Raw genomic sequence first — 18,398 nt, 5'->3', positions numbered from 1 at the left:
TCTGGGAAAAGAGGTGGTGGAACTCAGTGGGTTGCCCCCGGGGGAAATGGTCACATGGCTGGTGGCCCCGCCCCCTGATCTCCAGACAGAGGGGAGTTGAGATTGCCCTCCGCGGAGGGCAATCTCAACTCCCCTCTGTCTGGAGATCAGGGGGTGGGGCCACCAGCCACGTGACCATTTTCAAGAGGTTCCGGAACTCCATTCAACCGTGTTCCTGCTGAAAAAAGCCCTGGTTAGAACTAATAGAGTGGGATGCTGTGAAACTCGATCGAGCCTTCTTGGAGTGCTTTGGCGAGATAAAACAAGAAAGCTCCTTGCAGCTTTTCCAATAGGCTGGGGCAGTCCCTTTCAGATTCTTGCTTGGCACCCATCAAGTTCCCCTTCCTCGAGCAGTGGGGCAGGCAGGGAGGAGGGCACGGTCTGCTCCTGGGGCTGGGGTCAGATTTTGTTCCTGAAAGCATATCCTTAGCAGAGCCCGGCACAAACCCCCAAATTGGGGATTTCCTTCTTGCTCCCCTTGGCTGCTGATCTGCATTGTTTTCCAGAACAAGAGCGAGAGGATTTGGTCTTTAAATACTCTGGTTTGCTCTTTAATAATTCCCCCCTCCTTGAAAACAGTAGAGTAAAACTCTGCAGCATGCAGAAGTGGCTGTTTGGAGAGACTCGTTTTCTTTTTGCAATGCTCCCATTTCTTTCTCTAGCAGATGTGTAGGAAGGAGAGGAAACTGTAAATACAGCCGTTCTTCTTTAACTGCTGCGAGCTATGTATGGAATGCTACGGCAAGGTTGAGTTGCGACTTTTCTTGTGGCTTATGTCCCTCGCACCAAGGAAAGTGCTGTGCTAGAGAAACAATCTTCCTTGGAAGGGTGGTAGGGCAGAAGGAAGAGAGGAAACTTTGAGCCCCTTACATTCAGCCACAGCAGTTGCCAACTCTGCGTTGGGAAATTCCTGGAGATTTTGGAGGAGATTCTGGGAAGGGCTGGATTTGTGGAGAGGAGGGCGCTCAGTGGGGTATAATGCCATAGAGTCTACCTTCCAAAGCAGCCACCTTCTCCAGGGGAGCGATAGCCCAAAGATCAGTTATAATTTTGGGAGATTTCTAGGCCCCATCTGGAGGTTGGCAACTTTATTAGCAGGCTATATCTTTTGTTTCTTTTTCCTTTTTTTGCTTTGGGATTTCTTTGCATTGAAACATTAACAGACAAAGGTGTAGTTGCAAAAGAACCACACAGACTGTGCCCAGATTTTCTATCCTTGTAACGAAGGCCCTGAAACTGTCACTCCTCTTGAGATGTTGGCGCCAGAACCAGTGTACGCCAAGGCCAGGAGCTAAAGACGGAAAAACACTCCAGCAAGCTTTTGTCATTTGTTCTGCATGGAAATTGTGTGTCTCAATGACTTCTTTGTTTGGACTCTTGCAGAGGACAGCAAGCTCTACTCCACTGGAAACTTTTTCAGACCATTTGCCCCAGTAAGTTTTCAAAGCTGTTATTTGGTGTTTATGTTAGTGTTGTTGGGTGATGAGCATGGCAGAAACATCTTTGAGTCTTTAACTGTCCTGGGGGGTGAGTCTGTTTGTGCCTGCCCTGGTGGTGTGACCTCTGCAGAATGCTGTTTGAACAGTTCGAAGTATGACAGGCAAAAGATGGCTAGCGAGAGAATCTGAAGTAAGTTTTCTTTCAGTTGCTCCTGCAGAAGACTATAACTGAAATGCACTGGACTCCTTAAGATGTTGCTTTGGTTCAAAGATACTTTTTCTTTTCGATATCAGCTCTAGACTCGCTTGTTTCCTTTTTCCTTTATTTTTTAATGTGGATATTGACATAGAATCCTGTTTGTGTTAAGTGCTGTCAAGTCGCCTCCGATCTATGGCGACCCTATGAATGAAAGACCTCCAAAACGTCCTATCATTAACAGACTTGATCAGATCCTGCAAACTGGAGGACGTGGCTTCTTTTATTGAGTCAAGCCACCTCGTTTTAGGTCTTCCTCTTTTCCTACTGCTTTTCACTTTTCCTAGCATTATTGACTTTTCCAGAGAATCTTGTCTTCTCATGATGTGGCCAAAGTACGATAGCCTCAGTTTTGTCAGTGAAGAAAGCTGGCAGGAAGAAGATTGATTCATTTGAAATGTGGTGCTGGAGGAGAGTTTTGCAGATACCATGGGTGGCCAAAAAGGCAAATAAGTGGGTGCTAGATCAAATCAAGCCTGAATTCTCCCTAGAAGCTAAAATGACAAAACTGAGGCTGTAGAATCCTATTTCACCCCAAAGGGCAATAAACGTTGCCCTATTTAAGTAGCAGTCAAACAGCAAAGTTCAGTTTTCCCCACCTTTTTTTTTTTGGTTTGTTTTACTGTAGTACCTAGAAAGAAATGTAAAGAACAGGAAGTTGATTCCTCAGTGGGCTGTGTTCAGTCTTGCTGGGCTGTGGGCTAGTCTGCTTGAAAAGGGGGAAATAATTCCTTGAGACATGCCCTCTGCTGATGTGGATTTATGTGATTTACTGGTGTGACAACTCTGCAGAAATAAAGGGGAACTTTATTACCTCTCATATCCAGTATTCCATTTTCATTTGCACTGAATGTCAGAACTGTGGTTTTTGCCTCAAACAGCCACCAACGGTTCCATTCACAGGTGTTGGCTCTCTTCATATAAAGAGATATCAAGGAAGAAGATGCCAGCTATTTGGAGATCCAGAGGAGTTAGCCGTGTTAGTCTGTAGTTGCAAAACAGTAAAGAGTCCAGTAGCACCTTTAAGACTAACCAACTTTATTGTAGCATAGGCTTTCGAGAACCACAGCGCTCTTTGTCAGATGCATCTGACGAAGAGAGCTGTGGTTCTCGAAAGCTTATGCTGCAATAAAGTTAGTCTTAAAGGTGCTACTGGACTCTACTATTTTGCAGCTGTGCTGAGGTCTATTAATTTTTTGTGTTCAGCACTGGAAGCTTTTTAATACTGTGCAGTTGCCCAGTAGAGGGTCTGTTTTGCCTCAGTGTAAGGGAACATTGGACTGTATTGTTAGAATCTGTATATTTACTTGTGCATTCTTCTCTGGGCCACAATCCAAAGTCAGTTATGGTCACCACCAGTGGCACAGCTGGAGGATTCTTTGTGTATCTGTCCATTCACTTGATTTATAATCTGCCTTCCTTGCTGAGACTAGGGGCTGAGAACAATATAATACAGCAGGGCTTTTTTTCTGCGAAAAGAGGTGGTGGAACTCAGTGGGACAACTCTTGGCGAGAGGTGGTGCCCCGGTACCACATGTGCGACTGCAAAGTACGCGCACGTCCCAGGGCCAATGACGTCACTTTGGGTCAGCTGGAACAGGGGGGGGGGTTAAAAGTTTAAATCGCCCTTGGTGAAAATGGTCACATGGCTAGTGACTCCGCCCCCTGATCTCCAGACAGAGGGGAGTTTAGATTGCCCTCTGCACTGCTCAGCGGCGCGGAGGGTAATCTAAACTCCCCTCTGTCTGGAGATCAGGGAGCGGGGCCACCAGCCATGTGACCATTTGCAAGAGGTTCCGGAACTCCGTTCCACCGCGTTCCCGCTGAAAAAAAGCCCTGATAATACATACCATAAAGACTGCAGTAAGAACAGTGCGCTCCAAACAGTATAGCAAGCCAGTATGCCTGCAGTAGTTTGCAGCTTGTACTTTTGGTAATGAGATTTCGATTTATTTATAAAAACCGTGGTTTGCTTTGTCTTTGCTGCTATCACAGTTAAATAAAACTTACAAGAAACTTAGGGAGCTATTATATAATTTAGTTATGTAGTTATTTACTCTGAATATATCTATTAGCCTAATTTAAATGCAAATGTAGTGCTTGCTTGTATAACTTCTTATGCACTTTCTATTTATTTTTTTTTCTTTTTAAATAAAATCTTAATTTTTTTAAAAAAAAAGATCTTAGGGAGCCTCCTGGGTGGTATCTGGAAAATGGTCTCAGTTGCTTCCTCTCTCTGTGAGTTTTCCCAGATCCTTGTCCTTGAAGCCAAGAGCAGAGAGACACGTGATGTTCCCTAGTTTCAATTTTGTCACTTGGGCAGGGATTGGTGATGTCTGATAGGACCCAATTTTGGCATCAGATCTGGATGCTAAGAGTTTTTCACAAAGAGCCTGCTTGCCCTACTTAGCTTATCTCATCCTTATGGAAAAGCCATTTAAACTGGGGTATCGTTCACCTTCTGCGTCTGGAAACTATCAGAAAAATGCTGTGTGGCCCACTTGTTTTCTGAACTATCCCTCTGGGAAAATGTCTTAACTGCATCCGGCACATGGGAAACTAATCAATCACTGTCACTTTCATTAACATATTAAACTGATGGCCAGGTCTGTTTTGAAAAAGAGCAGCCATTAAGTTCAGGAACAAATGACAGACAGTCAAATTTAGAACCGGCATGTCACAGTAGTTAGAGCGGCAGACTATTCTTTCTTTCTTTCTTTCTTTCTTTCTTTCTTTCTTTCTTTCTTTCTTTCTTTCTTTCTTTCTTTCTTTCTTTCTTTCTTTCTTTCTTTCTTCTCCCCAACAGGGACCCAAGGCGGCTTACACAATTCTTCTGTCCTCCCTTTTATCCACACAACAACTTTGTGAGGTAGGTTAGGCTAAGGGGATGTGACTGGCCTAAGGTTACCCAGCAAGCTTCCATGTCAGAGGGCGGATTCAAACCTGTCTCTCCTAGATCCTAGTCCAACACTTTAATGCTGAAAACGTGTGTGTCATATGCCATCAAGTCGCCTCTGACCCATTGCGACCCTATGAATGAAATGTCCTATCATTAACTGACTTGCTCAGATCCTGCAAACTGGAGGATGTGGCTTCCCTTATTGAGTCCAGCCATCTCATTTGAGGTCTTCCTCTTTTCCTACTGCCTTCCACTTTTCCTAGCATTATTGACTTTTCCAGAGAACTTTGTCTTCTCATGATGTGACCAAAGTACGACAGCCTCAGTTTTGTCATTTTAGCTTCTAGGGAGAATTCAGGCTTGATTTGATCTAGTACCCACTTATTTGTCTTTTGGGCTGTCCCCATGGTATCCACAGAACTGGTCTCCAGCACCACATTTCAAAGGAATCAATTTTCTTACTGTCTGCTTTCTTCACTATCCAGCTTTCACACCCATACATAGCAATAGGGAATACCATTGAAGACCCTATGATGAGATGATGCTGGGAGAGCCAAGTTAAAATCTACGCACTGCCATGGAAGTATGGTGGGTGACCTTGGGCCATCACTCTCTCTCTCAGACTAACCTACCTCACAGGGTGGTTGTAGCGAGAATCAAATGGTGGATGGGAGAGTGAAATAACAATTGTAAGCCACTTTGGGTCCCCATGGGAAGCATAGCGGGATATAAATATCTAAGTAAATAAATAAAATCAAGGAGAATTTTACTCATGGAAAGTAAATATCTCTGCCGTTTCATGGACGGAATTAATGCCCTTCATTTGCACAATAATGCAGCATGATATACTGTGTCTTATTTGTAACGCGTGACCTCAAAAGTTGTATGTTTGCTTCTACTTCATTTTTTAACATACAAATGACATCTCCGAGGCAGCTTCATAGAGAGCATGCAAAGGTAGTCAACCCTGGAAATTACAAACCCAAGAATAAGTATTGCAAGAACCCTTCTGTCCAGAAGTTATTATTTTAATTTTTTTTCAAGTTGTCTTCGATTTTTTTTAATCATTTTATCAAGCTTTGCAAGTAACAATTAAGGGCCAAAGAGGAAAATATAGCTCAAGAATAATTGGAATGGCAATTGGAGAGCATTAGGAGTGGCTGGTACAAAATACTGGCCACAAAATCCCTGCACGTGGCTGCAGTTTTTATTTTGAACGTGGAATCAAGGCTTCGAATACATAATCAAGGCACTTGAAAAAGCTCAAGAGGCAGATTGGCCATTTACTTTGTTGGGTGACATTCTTGGGCCGGGGGGGCTGCTATCCTGGTCCTGCTGTGCCCCCCCTCCACAGTCCTGCCAGCAAGGAAAAGCTCAGCTGTGGTGGGATTTCCTTTTGACATACCGGCAAAGATTCAGTATGGCCAGCATGGGGGAGCCCAGTGGCATCTCCCCCCCCTCCAACCTACCCTTCACCCCTGCACCAGGTGAGCAGGGTGCGTTGACGGGAGAGGGAGCTGTCTCCCCCTTGCTACTGTTTTAGCCTCCCACTCTCCCCTGCAAAGAATTATTGTAACTTCAGTTTTCACGCTTTTTAAAAACCGTGATCCTGTCTAGGTACTTCCTTCTAACAATATAGAAAACAGAGGTGATCTGCTTGTAAATTTCAGTAGTCATAGAATGAGACTTCCTCATTCAACATAACTTTTGTGAAATAGAGTAAAAGAGGAACTCGCACAACAGGATTGGACTCCAGGCTACCCAGCTTAGATGCTGTTTAGGTGTCGCTGTGTTGGTCTGCAGTAAAACAGCAGGATTCGAGTCCAGTGGCACCTTAGACACCAACAAGACTCTCAAAAGTTTACGCTCTGAAAATCTTGTTGGTCTCTAAGGCGCTACTGGATTCCAATCCAGTTTAGGGGCTGAGAGAGTTGAAGGCTGAGGGCCGAGCAAGAAGAGATGAATTACACTTGAATGACAAGTGAACAGACTGACATATATTCCTCCCTGTTCACTTGCACTCGACTTGGGATCGAGTAGGGTGCAAGTGAACAGGGAGGAGTACATGTGAGTCTGTTCACTTGCCATTCAAGTGTAATTTGTCACTTCTAGCTTGGCCCTAGGGCGATAGACAGTTCTTAAGACAGATGGACCAGAGTCAAAAGCAATGTGCTAAAAGGCTAGGTATAAATATTTTAAGCAAACAGATAAATAAATGAAAACTCTTTGCAATTTTGGAAAGAAGCTTGCGTTAGACATTCCAGAGGTTTGTGGTCCAGTAATCTTGCATTAGTTTCTTGGACTGCCAGAATGCACGTCAGTGTGGCATTACCGCTTTATAACTTTCCATTTCCGACAGAATAAATTCTGTTTTCCCGCATATCCCCCCGCTTGCTTCTAGCTCACCATATTCCCCCAGCTACCAGTCCTACAAGAGAGAGCTGGAAACAAGTCCCGGAGATTCCCCTGGGCTGGAAAACGAAAGGCAGATTTACAAAAGCGTTTTGGAAGGAGGTGACATCCCTCTTCAAGGGCTGAGCGGTCTCAAGCGCCCCTCCAGTTCAGCTTCCACTAAAGGTAGGCTGCTAAAGCAACGTATCGCTCGTGCTTCACCGTGCACTGGTCGGTGGTGGTTAATTTTTTGAAAGGGATTGGGTTGAAATATTCATGCCAGGACTCCGAACTCAGAGGTGTTGTGGGAATGACTTACAGAGTAATCCTAAACAGAATTACTCCAGGCTAAGCCCATTGATTTCTGTGATAGCAGGGGCTGAACAACTTCATACCGTGTCATTTCTGAATGCTTCTCTGTACAAAAATATATTTATTCCTTGCAAGTTAAAACAGAGCACTCCTTGTTTGCCAGTTTTGTAGTTGACAGGGGGATTTTTTTTTAAGTAAAGCAACGCGGAAGACCTTCCCCAGAAGGAAGTGGCACTGTCCATTGTCACCCACCCCCAGCTCTCTCCCTTTATTCCAGTAGACCAGGCTGGTGCCAGCCTGCAATTTGGGAATCTAGAACGGCGGATCCCAAAATGTTGGGTGCCCAGGAGTTTTGTAAACTTGCAAATGAAGAAGGATTTTAACACATCTGTGCAGGATTCGGGACTGCATGTATTTGGGTTAGTGGAGACAGCAGGTGACAAGATTTCACTTCTGGCTGTATTCCCCTTCTCAGGCTTTGCTCTCTACCCTTCTGCACTGCCCTCTTTCACACACAGTCTTGCTCATTCTTTAATTCACCCTTGCCATTACATCCCCCCCATTTCTCCTGTTTCTCCTTTTCCTCTCTAGCATTCTCACGACCCCACAGCAGTACCCTTCCCTCTTCTCCATTCCCTGTGGTCAGCCCCTCACTCTCTTCTGCCAGCCCCCCGATATTCTTCTTGGCTGGCAACCGACCTGGCATTGCAGCATCAACTGGCCCTGCTTCCTTTTTCCATACTATAAAACTTTCTGGGAGACACTGACGGGGACGGAGGGATGGGGCAGAGAATATATGCTAGCAGTTGCCCGAGAACTTAAAAGAAAAACATATCACTAGTTAATTTGCCTGTTTGGGTTGTTTGTATTCAATATGCCAAAGTTATACATGTGAAGCATGTTACAAAAGCAGGACTTATTCTGCAGTTTACATGTGAAAGTGTTGCTGCCAGGAGGGAAGAGTTTGTATCCTCCATTTGAGAGGCCTTAAAATATTTTATTTTATTTACTTATTTCAAATTTCTATTCCGCCCTCCCCACGAGCGGGCTCAGGGCGGATAACAACATATTAAAATACAATAAAATTCATCTACATTAAAACATTAAAACAACAGTGTATTAATACACATTTAAAATATGAACTTAGAGATCACTGGTATTGAAAAGCAAATAATCTGGCCTTGGTTGCTTCTGTCCCTGTTTTTTTCCTATTAGGTTTCCAGATTTTCCATTGTAGCTTAGCAATACGTTTTTCATTTAAAAAAAATTAAATTAAATCAGCGCTCATTAGGATTCTAACAGGAGTGCCTCTGCCCCCCCCTCTTTGTTCACTCAGGGTGATACACGTTCCCACAAGTATCACCTTTCTGATGTGAAAAGTACCCATATTTGTCCCATAGATTATGGTCTACAAAATAATTTCAAGGATATCTTTTTTGGGACCAACTTCAGCTGACAGATTGGCACGAAACATGGAGTTACAGCTTCACTGGGCAGAACAACGAGCTAGCTAATTCTCAGTTATTTGAAGAACAACATTGCATATGAACACAAATTTGTTTTAGCTAGTTATTTTTTTAAAAAGTAGTCAAATCTCAAACCCTTTCAACTTTCAATGTATGCAGGGCTTTTTTTCAGCTGGAATGCTGGGGAACGGAGTTCCGGAACCTCTTGAAAATGGTCACATGGTTGGTGGCCCCGCCCCCTGATCTCCAGACAGAGGGGAGTTGAGATTGGCCTCCGCACTGCTGAGTGGCGCGGAGGGCAATCTAAACTCCCCTCTGTCTGGAGATCAGGGGGCAGGGCCACCAGCCATGTGACCATTTTCTCCGAGGGCCACCCACTGAGTTCCACCACTTCTTTTCCCAGAAAAAAAGCCCTGAATGTGTGTAACGCATCGACCAGGGACTGCTGACTTCTGTAATATGCCAAGATACCCAGGCCTTGTATGTGAGAAGGTTATGAATTTTAGTTTGCAGCCAAATTCTCTAGGACTCGTTTGGAGTTTGTTCCTGTTGAGAGAAGTGCTCGCCTGCAAATGGCAAGCTGTTCTTTTCCATCGTCATTGTTTTAGTGTGTTGGAGATCTCCAGGGCTGTTTAAGCCCGAAAGATCTTCAAGCCCATGGGATTCAAGTAAACATAAGCCGCTGTTGCAAGTGACGGGAGCGGTCAGCGACTGTGCTGTGCTGAGAATTTGCTACTTCTCCACTTAGCTTGATGAGAGCTTCACTCTAACTGTAGCTTGCATGTGTTTACATCACTGCAGATAATGAATTGCAGGAATCCGTACAGGGATTTTGCATGAAGGGCTCAACCGGTCAGGGTTCCAGCACAGACTGGTTTTCCCCTAGGAATCCTTAATGCCTGGCTGCCTGAAGGAACTGCCTGCCCTTAGGGGACTGATTCGGCCGGGCCCTTTCTCCTTAGTTCAGACGATCTCCTGCTGGCTCAGGATTTCCCTCCCGGAACGCGGCTGCTCCCCGTTCTTCAGCAGCGCAGCTTGGCTGTTTCCTTGCTTCCCTGCATTCCTTTTGAACTCTGCCTCCCTCAAGATTGCATTGTGTGGCACTCGAAGCATGCCATTCCCCCGCCCCCACCCCGCCACCTCCCCTTTATCAAGAGCTTTGCCACACTTAAGCTAACAGGTTGTGTTTATTTTATTCTGCATGCTTTCCAGTGGATCGTAAAGGTGGGAATGCTCATAAGATTGCATCCTCTTCAGTTAATAGCCGAACCCTTAACCCTAGCAATACCGGTCCACTAGGCCGCCCGTGTATGCATAAGAAACCTTTCTCCGCTGCAAAAGTCTGTATTGCTGAAGTACTTCCGTCCAAATTCAAACCCAGGCTGGCCGCTCCACCTTTTTCTGGGCAGGACAAGAAAAGTAACCTCTTGCCTCACGAGAAAACTCAGAGCTGCGAAAACCTCCGCAACTCGTTTGCCTTCTTTGATAGCAAGAAACCCTCCAGGACAGATGCAGGCGAGAGCTTTGAGAACTTGCTGATGAAGTCCAAGCAAGAGTGCGCTGTCAAATCCAGCAGCACCCAGAGCTTGCAGGAATACGGCTCGTCCAGCTTCAGGAAAGGGTGCGTGTCCGGCTCCTGGAAAAATGGGGCCGAGTTTACCGTGCTGTACAAAAACATGCACCAGATCAACCGCTCTGGGATCCAGCTGGGCACCGTTTCATCCTGCAGTGTGAAGGACCTCGCCTCCCAGTTTGAGAGTGAGCTAAAGGACAAGAGGGAGCCCACCCCCAACCGGGAGAACTTGGAACACATCCCCAGGCACACAGTCTCTGCACGCGTCTCTGCCTTTGAGCTGCTGATCCAGAGATCCCGGTCAATGCCTGCGCTCAACTTCTCCAGTGCGTGCAGCAAATCCCCAGCTCTGAGCCTCTCTAACAGCTACCTGAGCTCAGCGCACTCAGCCGAATATCTGCTGGATTTTCCCAAACCTGATCTGGGGGGCAAGGATATCGCCCAGCTAGGTGATGATACCTCCTCCCAGTCTTGTAGCAATACAGAGGATCTGGCCTCTGAGTTCAGCGATGCGGCTCCCTTGGACACGCTCTCGGCCTGCACTGACAAAACAGATCTCTTGTCAAATGCATCGAATGACAGCGGGGGCAGCATCAGTGGGTCTCAGAGGTATAAATTAAACAAGTGCAAAGGAGCCTGTCCAGCTTCCTATACAAGGTTCACAACCATCCGGAGGCACGAGCAGCAGCAGCAGCCCGGCAGAGAAGATGCCTCCAGCGACACACGCCTGCTCCCCAGGAACGTCTACATCATGAGCCCGCTTCCGTTCAGGGTGAAAAAACCATTACCGCACCATCCCAGAAAGACGTTTTCTTTGCAGTATCCAGGAGACCTGCCCGTCTGTGTCTCTGAGAACCAGAATAACCTGGCTCGCTCAAGGGGAAGTCTGTTGGATAGGGACAGCCCCCTTTTCCACGAGTCGTACCTCCAAGAGAAACCTCTCGCTCCCATGCGCCTCTCTTCTTATGACATTGTCAAAAGGCTGAGCCGCTTCCGCGTTCTGGAAACGGGCCGAAATTGCTCTGTTTCCCTCGTGGACATTCCAGATGCCTTTAATAACAGGAATGTTGTTCCATATGCTTTGTATCACAGCTTGGACCCAAACAACAACCCACAGACAGAACTCAGGACATACCTTCGAGGTGGCCTTTTTGTGTGCTTTTCTGTTACTTCATCCGTCTCCCACTTGGCTTTTCCGTTCCGTTTTTCTCTTCCCCTCAGCCCCCCATCTTTCCCCATATGTCTCTTAGCATTGCGTGTCTTGCTTCGCCTCGCATTTCAGGGTATGTCAGAGCTTGCGAGGAATTGTTTCTGCTGCCTTTCTCTCAAGAGGCAACATATGTGAACTGTTCATGAAAGCCAGCTTAAATCCCATATAGTTTGCATCCCAAGGAACGAAATGAATAAACCCAGGTGTATTTTTAAGGAATGGTGTTTCTGGTCCCCCAGGGGAGAGGGGGAGTGTGCCTTTGTGTATGTGTGTGCGTGTGTGCGCGTGTGCACCTGTGTCTTTGCATGCAGTGATGCGATTTTACTCAACGGTACAGCTTTAAATCATATTCTGTACATGATAAGTCTTTTCGTTAAGTCCTCTTGTGAGTTTTCTGGGGGCCTGTGTGTTTTCCCCTACTTTGGTATTCTAATTTGCCTTGACCTTTAGGCAAATACAGCCCCCAAAGGAAAAAAAAACCACGTTACCGACATTTAATTGCAAAGTGGTCAGCTGGAATGGAAGTGTCCCCCCCTCTTCCCCCTTTCTTTTCTGGTTCTACTAGTTGAGTCCATCAGTGTTTAATGACCCTGTGTTGTTTTCAAGTAGATTCAGAATCGCCCAGGCATTTTGTGCCGCTCGATTACATGGAGAGTCCGGAAGAAATTCTCCGCAGGCGCCATGACGATAAAGAGGTAATCCAGAATATTATTGCCTTTTGTCAGAGAATTGGAGTGTGTAGGGGAGGATCGGCAGGTGGAACGGGGTTGGACAGGAAGCAAGCTACTCTTAAGCAGGGAGGATTTTTATTAGTACAGGTAACTTAAGAAACGCTTTATTTAATTCAAGATTAAATAGTGGGCCAGAATGGATGCAGAATAGCAGGAAAACATGGAACTAACTGATAGCCGAACTGAAGTAATAGGTAAAACTAGGGAGCAAGTGAAGAAGGACCTCCAAGTAGGAGCGTGAGAGGGACCTTAACTAGTTAATTACTTGAAGATGAAATTTGGCTTGATCAGGGCTTTTTTTCTGAGAAAAGAAGTGGTGGAACTCAGTGGATTGCCTTTGGAGAAAATGGTCACATGGCTGGTGGCCCCGCCCCCTGATCTCCAGACAGAGGGGAGTTGAGGTTGCTGAGCGGCACAGAGGGCAATCTCAACTCCCCTCTGTCTTGAGATCAGGGGGCGGGGCCACCGGCCATGTGGCCATTTTCAAGAGGTTCTGGAACTCCATTCCCCCGCGTTCCCCCTGAAAAAAAGCCCTGGGCTTGATTGTATTTTTCCTTTGAGAAGGAGCATACCAACAAGCATTTCCTCCTTAATATACTTAAGTCCTTTTCGACACCCTCTCTCTCTGTCTTGCTACAACAGTGGTCTTCATCCTAAGGGTCTCAGACACCCACACCCACACAAACACCCCTGCAGAGCCTATATAGAGCTGCCACTTTTATGGACAGGACCTGCTGCTAGTTAAATGCCTCCCACCTCTCTTTGCATGCACATTGAGAGGTCCAGAGCAGGGCAGCAAGACCAAATCTGTCACGCTGCTGGAGTAGATTCCTCCGTGACCCCAACCCTTGGCTTATTCCTCTCTTTAGTATCCCTCCCACTACTGTGCTTGTATTTCCTGCCCCTGGCTCTCTCGGTCCTCTGCCTGGATCCCCACTCTGCCTTTCCTCTCTTCTTTTCTTGTGATTCTGGTCTCATGTGACTTCCTGTCATGTGCTTTCATTTTGGTCATAGATCAGAGGAGTGAGCCGTGCTAGTCTGTAGCAGCAAAACAGCAAAGAGTCCAGTAGCACCTTGAAGACTAACCCACTTTATTGTAGCATAAGCTTTCGAGAACCACAGCTCTCTTCGTCAGATGCATCGTCAGATGCATCTGACGAAGAGAGCAGTGGCTCTCAAAAGCTTATGCTACAATAAAGTTGCACTTGATGAAGAGAGCTGTGGTTCTTGAAATCTTATGCTACAATAAAGTTGGTTAGTCTTAAAGGTGCTACTGGACTCGTTGTTTTTTTCATTTTGGTGGCTCCTGTGCTGCCGTTTGGGGGCTAAAGGGGTGGGCTCCAGGTTTGGAAAGGCTGAAGACCACTGTACTAGAAGACAACTAGCAGGAAATTACCATGATGCGCCTTGGTTTAGCTGTAGGCTCAAAAATACTGAGCCATCACACAAGGATCGGGCAAAGCTCCAGTATCTGTGCACATTTTATATTCTTTAGAGAGATTTTTTTTAAAAAAAATTAAATTATTTCTGCTTGCAGTTTCAACATGAGGATTGCTTGGTCTTTGCCGATACTGTTTTCTGACTGTGGTTTGTCCCAAGGAATGCCTTGAGGCTGCGGTCTCATAACTTGCTAAAGTTTTACTTTGGTTACACAACAGTGGGCTGAAGTAAGTTTGCCAGCCGGGCACACCCTTCACATTGGGGCGTGTCTGGTTAACAACATGAGCACTGCCTTGCTGGATCAGACCAAAGGTTGCATCTATCCCAGTATCCTGGTTTCATCTGCAGCCGCCCAGAGGCCCTGGGAAGAATGTACAACAAGGCTTGTCAATCCCCAGCATATGGTATGCAGAATGACACTGCCAGAGATTCTTTGTGAAATTGTCTTAAGTCTTCCAAAGGCTGTTCAAGCAAGGGGCCATTACAACAAAGGCCCCGGATTTGCCGCAACCCAAAACTGCAGATCTGGTTGATCTGGTCCAGCGTGCATTCACTTGCATTTATCCCTGTGTGGTTTCTCTGAACTTTTCCATTATATTTGTTGGGATACGTTGGAGAGAGTAATAATTTTTTTTTTGTTACTGTTAATAATCTGCTGGCACTTTGCAAATGCCGTAAACGAGATGATTTACTGCCCATTTTATGCAATTTTATGGCAGAAACTGTTAGAGGACCAGAGACGGCTTAAACGTGAGCAAGAAGAGGCTGATATTGCTGCTAGAAGGCACACGGGGGTCATTCCTACGCACCATCAATTTATCACTAATGAGCGGTTTGGGGACCTCCTAAATGTAGACGATACAGCCAAAAGGAAATCTGGGTCAGAGGTCTGTTCTAGTCGCCTCAGTTTGCTGCGTGACCCAACATCATACTTGGCTCTCATAGCGTTGTGCTTTTAGGCCAACATTATAGGTGTCCGAGAAGTGTGTTTATTTTTATTTTTTTTTATATATTTTTCTCATTCTGGCTTCACGTAGAAATTGCTTTTGACTTTTGGCCTTGTTAAGATGAATTAATACCTCTGTCCGAAGCTGTATATGATAAAGCATGCCTGCTAAAGATTGCTGGTGCACATCTGTGATGCATGTCTTTAAATATCAGCTACTTTTATAGCAAATCAGAGAGCATTTGTTACGTCTTCTGCATCACATAATGCTACATTCTCTCTTTCTCTGTGCCTTATGCTTAGAAACTTAATTGCCTTGTAGTTGATCCTGGCCATGTGACTGTCTCAGTAACTAGACAGCGCTGTTCTTTCTTTTCCATTCTTTTGTTCCATTTTTTTCCCATGTCTTGGTAGAAAATGGAATGGTATCTCAGCATGTTTCAAGGTGTTTTTTTTTTAATGAAATGACAGTGCTTTAATTCTCTTTTGAAAGAGACAAAGGAGAGAGGTATTATTCAAGGGGACATAATTCACAAGCATGGGGGTCCCCAGGTCACAGTTCCAAACAGATTGCAACCCAAGTCACAGGATAAGCAGGGCTTTTTTTCAGCAGGAGCGCGGGGGAACGGAGTTCCGGAACCGCTTGAAAATGGTCACATGGCTGGTGGCCCCGCCCCCTGATCTCCAGACAGAGGGGAGATCTAAACTCCTCCCTGTCTGGAGATCAGGGGGCGGGGCCACCAGCCATGTGACCATTTTCTCCAAGGGCAACTCACTGAGTTCCACCACCTCTTTTCCCAGAAAAAAAGCCCTGAGGATAAGTATGAAACTCTTTCTGAAGTATGCCCTTAAGCCAATAAAGTCAGCCCAAGAGGCGTTTGTTTACCTGTTCATCATACTGTTTGAACAGAGTTGGGAAAATATTCTGCATGCCAATGTGAGTGAGGAAGGTGTGTGTGCAGGAACGACAACATTTGATTTATGTACCGCCCTTCAAGAAACTTAACACCCATTCAGAGCAGTTTTCAAAGTCTGCTATTATTATCCCCACAGCAATCACCCTGTGAGGTGGGCAGGGCTGAGAGAGCTCCGAGAGAGCTGTGACTGACCCAAGGCCACCCAGCTGGCTTCAAGCGGAGGAGTGGGGAATCAAACCCGGGTCTCCAGATTAGAGTCCCGCCACTCTTAACCACTACACCAAACTGGATGCATCCCTTGGGTGAAGACTATGAAGCCAGCAAAAGTGGGGAGGGGCCACAGCTCAGTAGCAGAACAACTAGTTGGCATGCAAAAGGTCTCAGGTTCAATCCCCAGCATCTCCGGTTAAAGTATCTGGTAGGTGGTGATATGAAAGACTTCTGCCTGATACCTCAGAGAGTTGCTGCAAGCCTGAGTAGATGGTACTGACCTTGATGGGTCAAAGGTCTGATTCAGTATAAGGCAACTTTGTACGTGTTTGTGTGTGGGTGTGTTCAACATGCTTCCCTCTCCCCCTTCCTGCTTGGATCCCCCCAAATTTCTTTCCCTCTCCTTCAGAGCTACAGAGTTTATTCAAACTCTGTTCTCCTTCCTCTCCTTTGTCTCTTTCCAGCCAATCATTAACAGAAGCGAGACAATAGCATAGCTCAGCTCAGGTGTGTTGCTGGCTTTTAGGGAGGGGCTCCCTTAGCCCTGGGGCAGATTCGGGGTGCTGGTGCCAGGAGGGACAACATTGTGGCCTGTCCCTCGGAAGGAGGATTTGATTCTAAATTCTGTGGATCCCTTTGTCACTGGAGCAGTTGCAGAATTTGCAGGGGCTGTCTTTGTTATCTTTGCTGGGGCACTCGGTCAACCAGGCCTGCCTTACGCTGCTGTCTGATACAGGCTGAAAATAGTTTTTCAGAGATTCGGAGGCAGCAGTATAGAGCTGCCTTTGCATGCGGGGTACCTGGCTTTATTTTATGAGTCCTACATTGTTAAAACTTGTTTCAATGGGGAATCTGAAAGAAGGCCCCCTTTATATAGTCCTTGTGCTTAACTTTTGTTTTTTTCCTGTATACCAGAAAGTGGGTGTTGGGGTGATTTTCTCTCTTAGATCACTTACATAAGATCCAGACTCTCCAGTGACACATTTAAGAAAGCAAAATACTTTAATCAGTACCTACTAGGATGTCTGCCCCCGACAGTCTGTGCTTGGCATTGTTACGGTAGAGCGTAATTTCCATACCATTTTAGACCATTTGTGGAGAACTTGGCAGTTATTTTAATGGGTCTGTTTTCAACCTTTAGATGAGAGCTGCAAGAGCGAAGTTTGACTTCAAAGCTCAGACACTAAAGTGAGTATCAGTGGTTGTCTGTTTCCATCACCCATTTCATATTGAGAACATAGATGCACACACACCTCCCCAAGTGACAGGCTCTTGTAATTGGCTTCAAGCAGGTCATTTTGGTCACTCCCCGGCAGATTAGAAGTTGAGGAAAACCGGCGGGCCAGTGAGCACCCTTGGCATGTCCCCATTGGTGGGGAATTGGGGTCTGTCAGGTACGACTGGCTGCTTCACGGCCCAATGGTGAGGACAGACACCCTGGTGGGAAACCCCTGGACAAGCCAGTTACACCCTTGCCATGTTGATCAGATATGTTGTTGCTATTCAACAAAGTGGCCCTTTTAGTTGTGTCCAGGGCTTTTTTTCAGCTGGAACACGGTGGAACGGAGTTCCGGCACCTCTTGAAAATGGTCACGTGGCCAGTGGTCCCGCCCCCTGATCTCCACATACAAGGGAGTTTAGATTGCCCTCCGTGCCACTCCAGAGATCTGCCAGAATTCTAAAGGGAATCCTCAAGAAGATTGCTTTCCATCTAATCAGACTTTAAGCCTCTTGGGACAGGACTGTAATTGTGTGTTTGCTGTCTACATTTTCCGTTTTTTTCCAAAAGCAATTAATATATAACCTGTATGTTATTAACAGGGAGCTCCCATTGCAAAAAGGGGATATTGTTTACATTTATAAGCAGATCGATCAGAACTGGTATGAAGGAGAACACCATGGCCGAGTGGGCATCTTCCCACGGTCATACATAGAGGTACTTGTTTTGCAATTAAGGCACGGGGGGTCAGAGTGGCGGGCATTCCTCAGAGTCCTGATGTCGAACTTTTGTCTTCAGCTGCTTCCTCCCACAGAAAAATCCCAACCAAAGAAAACTTCACCACTGCAAGTGCTGGAATACGGAGACGCAGTTGCCAAGTTCAATTTCAGTGGGGACACTCAAGTGGAAATGTCTTTCAGAAAGGTACAGATGATGGATTCTTTAAGCCAGTGAGATTTTTTTTCCCCTCAGGCTGCTTTCTGATTGCTAGGTGAATGCTGCAGGTTTGTATTTTCTTTTTCTTTCTTTTTTTTGGCTTATCTTTTTTTATTATTATTATTATTATTTTTATTTTATTACAACATATAACAAGCAAAGATTCACATGAAGGAACAAGAACATAAACACACACACAAGAAAAAAAACATGAATGAAAGAGAACATAGAGGGAGATATACTATTTTGTACATTTTACAGAATTTCTTTAAACTCATTACTTAATCAATAACTCTTCCACAATGACCATATCTTTACTAAATATATAACTTCAACTTTACTGCAAAGATACCCGCATTTTTTCCATATTTCAGCCTATTATTTATTGCCTGCCTTACAAGCCTAATTTTCAAA

At 45.6% G+C, this 18,398-nt stretch overlaps 1 protein-coding gene across 5 annotated transcripts in view; it reads left to right on the top strand.

Annotated features, from left to right (window-relative positions):
• Window positions 1-18,398, top strand: part of SORBS1 (sorbin and SH3 domain containing 1) — a 115,726-nt gene that overhangs the window by 78,091 nt on the left and 19,237 nt on the right. For 4 of the 5 annotated variants that reach the window (XM_054984096.1, XM_054984095.1, XM_054984094.1 and 1 more), the window contains 7 exons: window positions 1,423-1,472; window positions 7,035-7,210; window positions 12,195-12,280; window positions 14,476-14,643; window positions 16,971-17,017; window positions 17,651-17,765; window positions 17,847-17,972. In XM_054984096.1, the coding sequence (XP_054840071.1) occupies window positions 1,423-1,472; window positions 7,035-7,210; window positions 12,195-12,280; window positions 14,476-14,643; window positions 16,971-17,017; window positions 17,651-17,765; window positions 17,847-17,972 (768 nt within the window). Of the gene's footprint in view, window positions 1-1,422; window positions 1,473-7,034; window positions 7,211-10,014; window positions 11,518-12,194; window positions 12,281-14,475; window positions 14,644-16,970; window positions 17,018-17,650; window positions 17,766-17,846; window positions 17,973-18,398 lie in introns of all 5 variants that reach the window. The other variant, XM_054984092.1, reaches the window with a different exon arrangement.

This window comes from Eublepharis macularius, chromosome 6 (assembly GCF_028583425.1).
Source record: "Eublepharis macularius isolate TG4126 chromosome 6, MPM_Emac_v1.0, whole genome shotgun sequence".
Lineage (NCBI taxonomy): Eukaryota > Metazoa > Chordata > Lepidosauria > Squamata > Eublepharidae > Eublepharis > Eublepharis macularius.
Note: the sequence above shows the minus strand (reverse complement) of the source record. Positions and strands in the feature narration are given on the sequence as shown.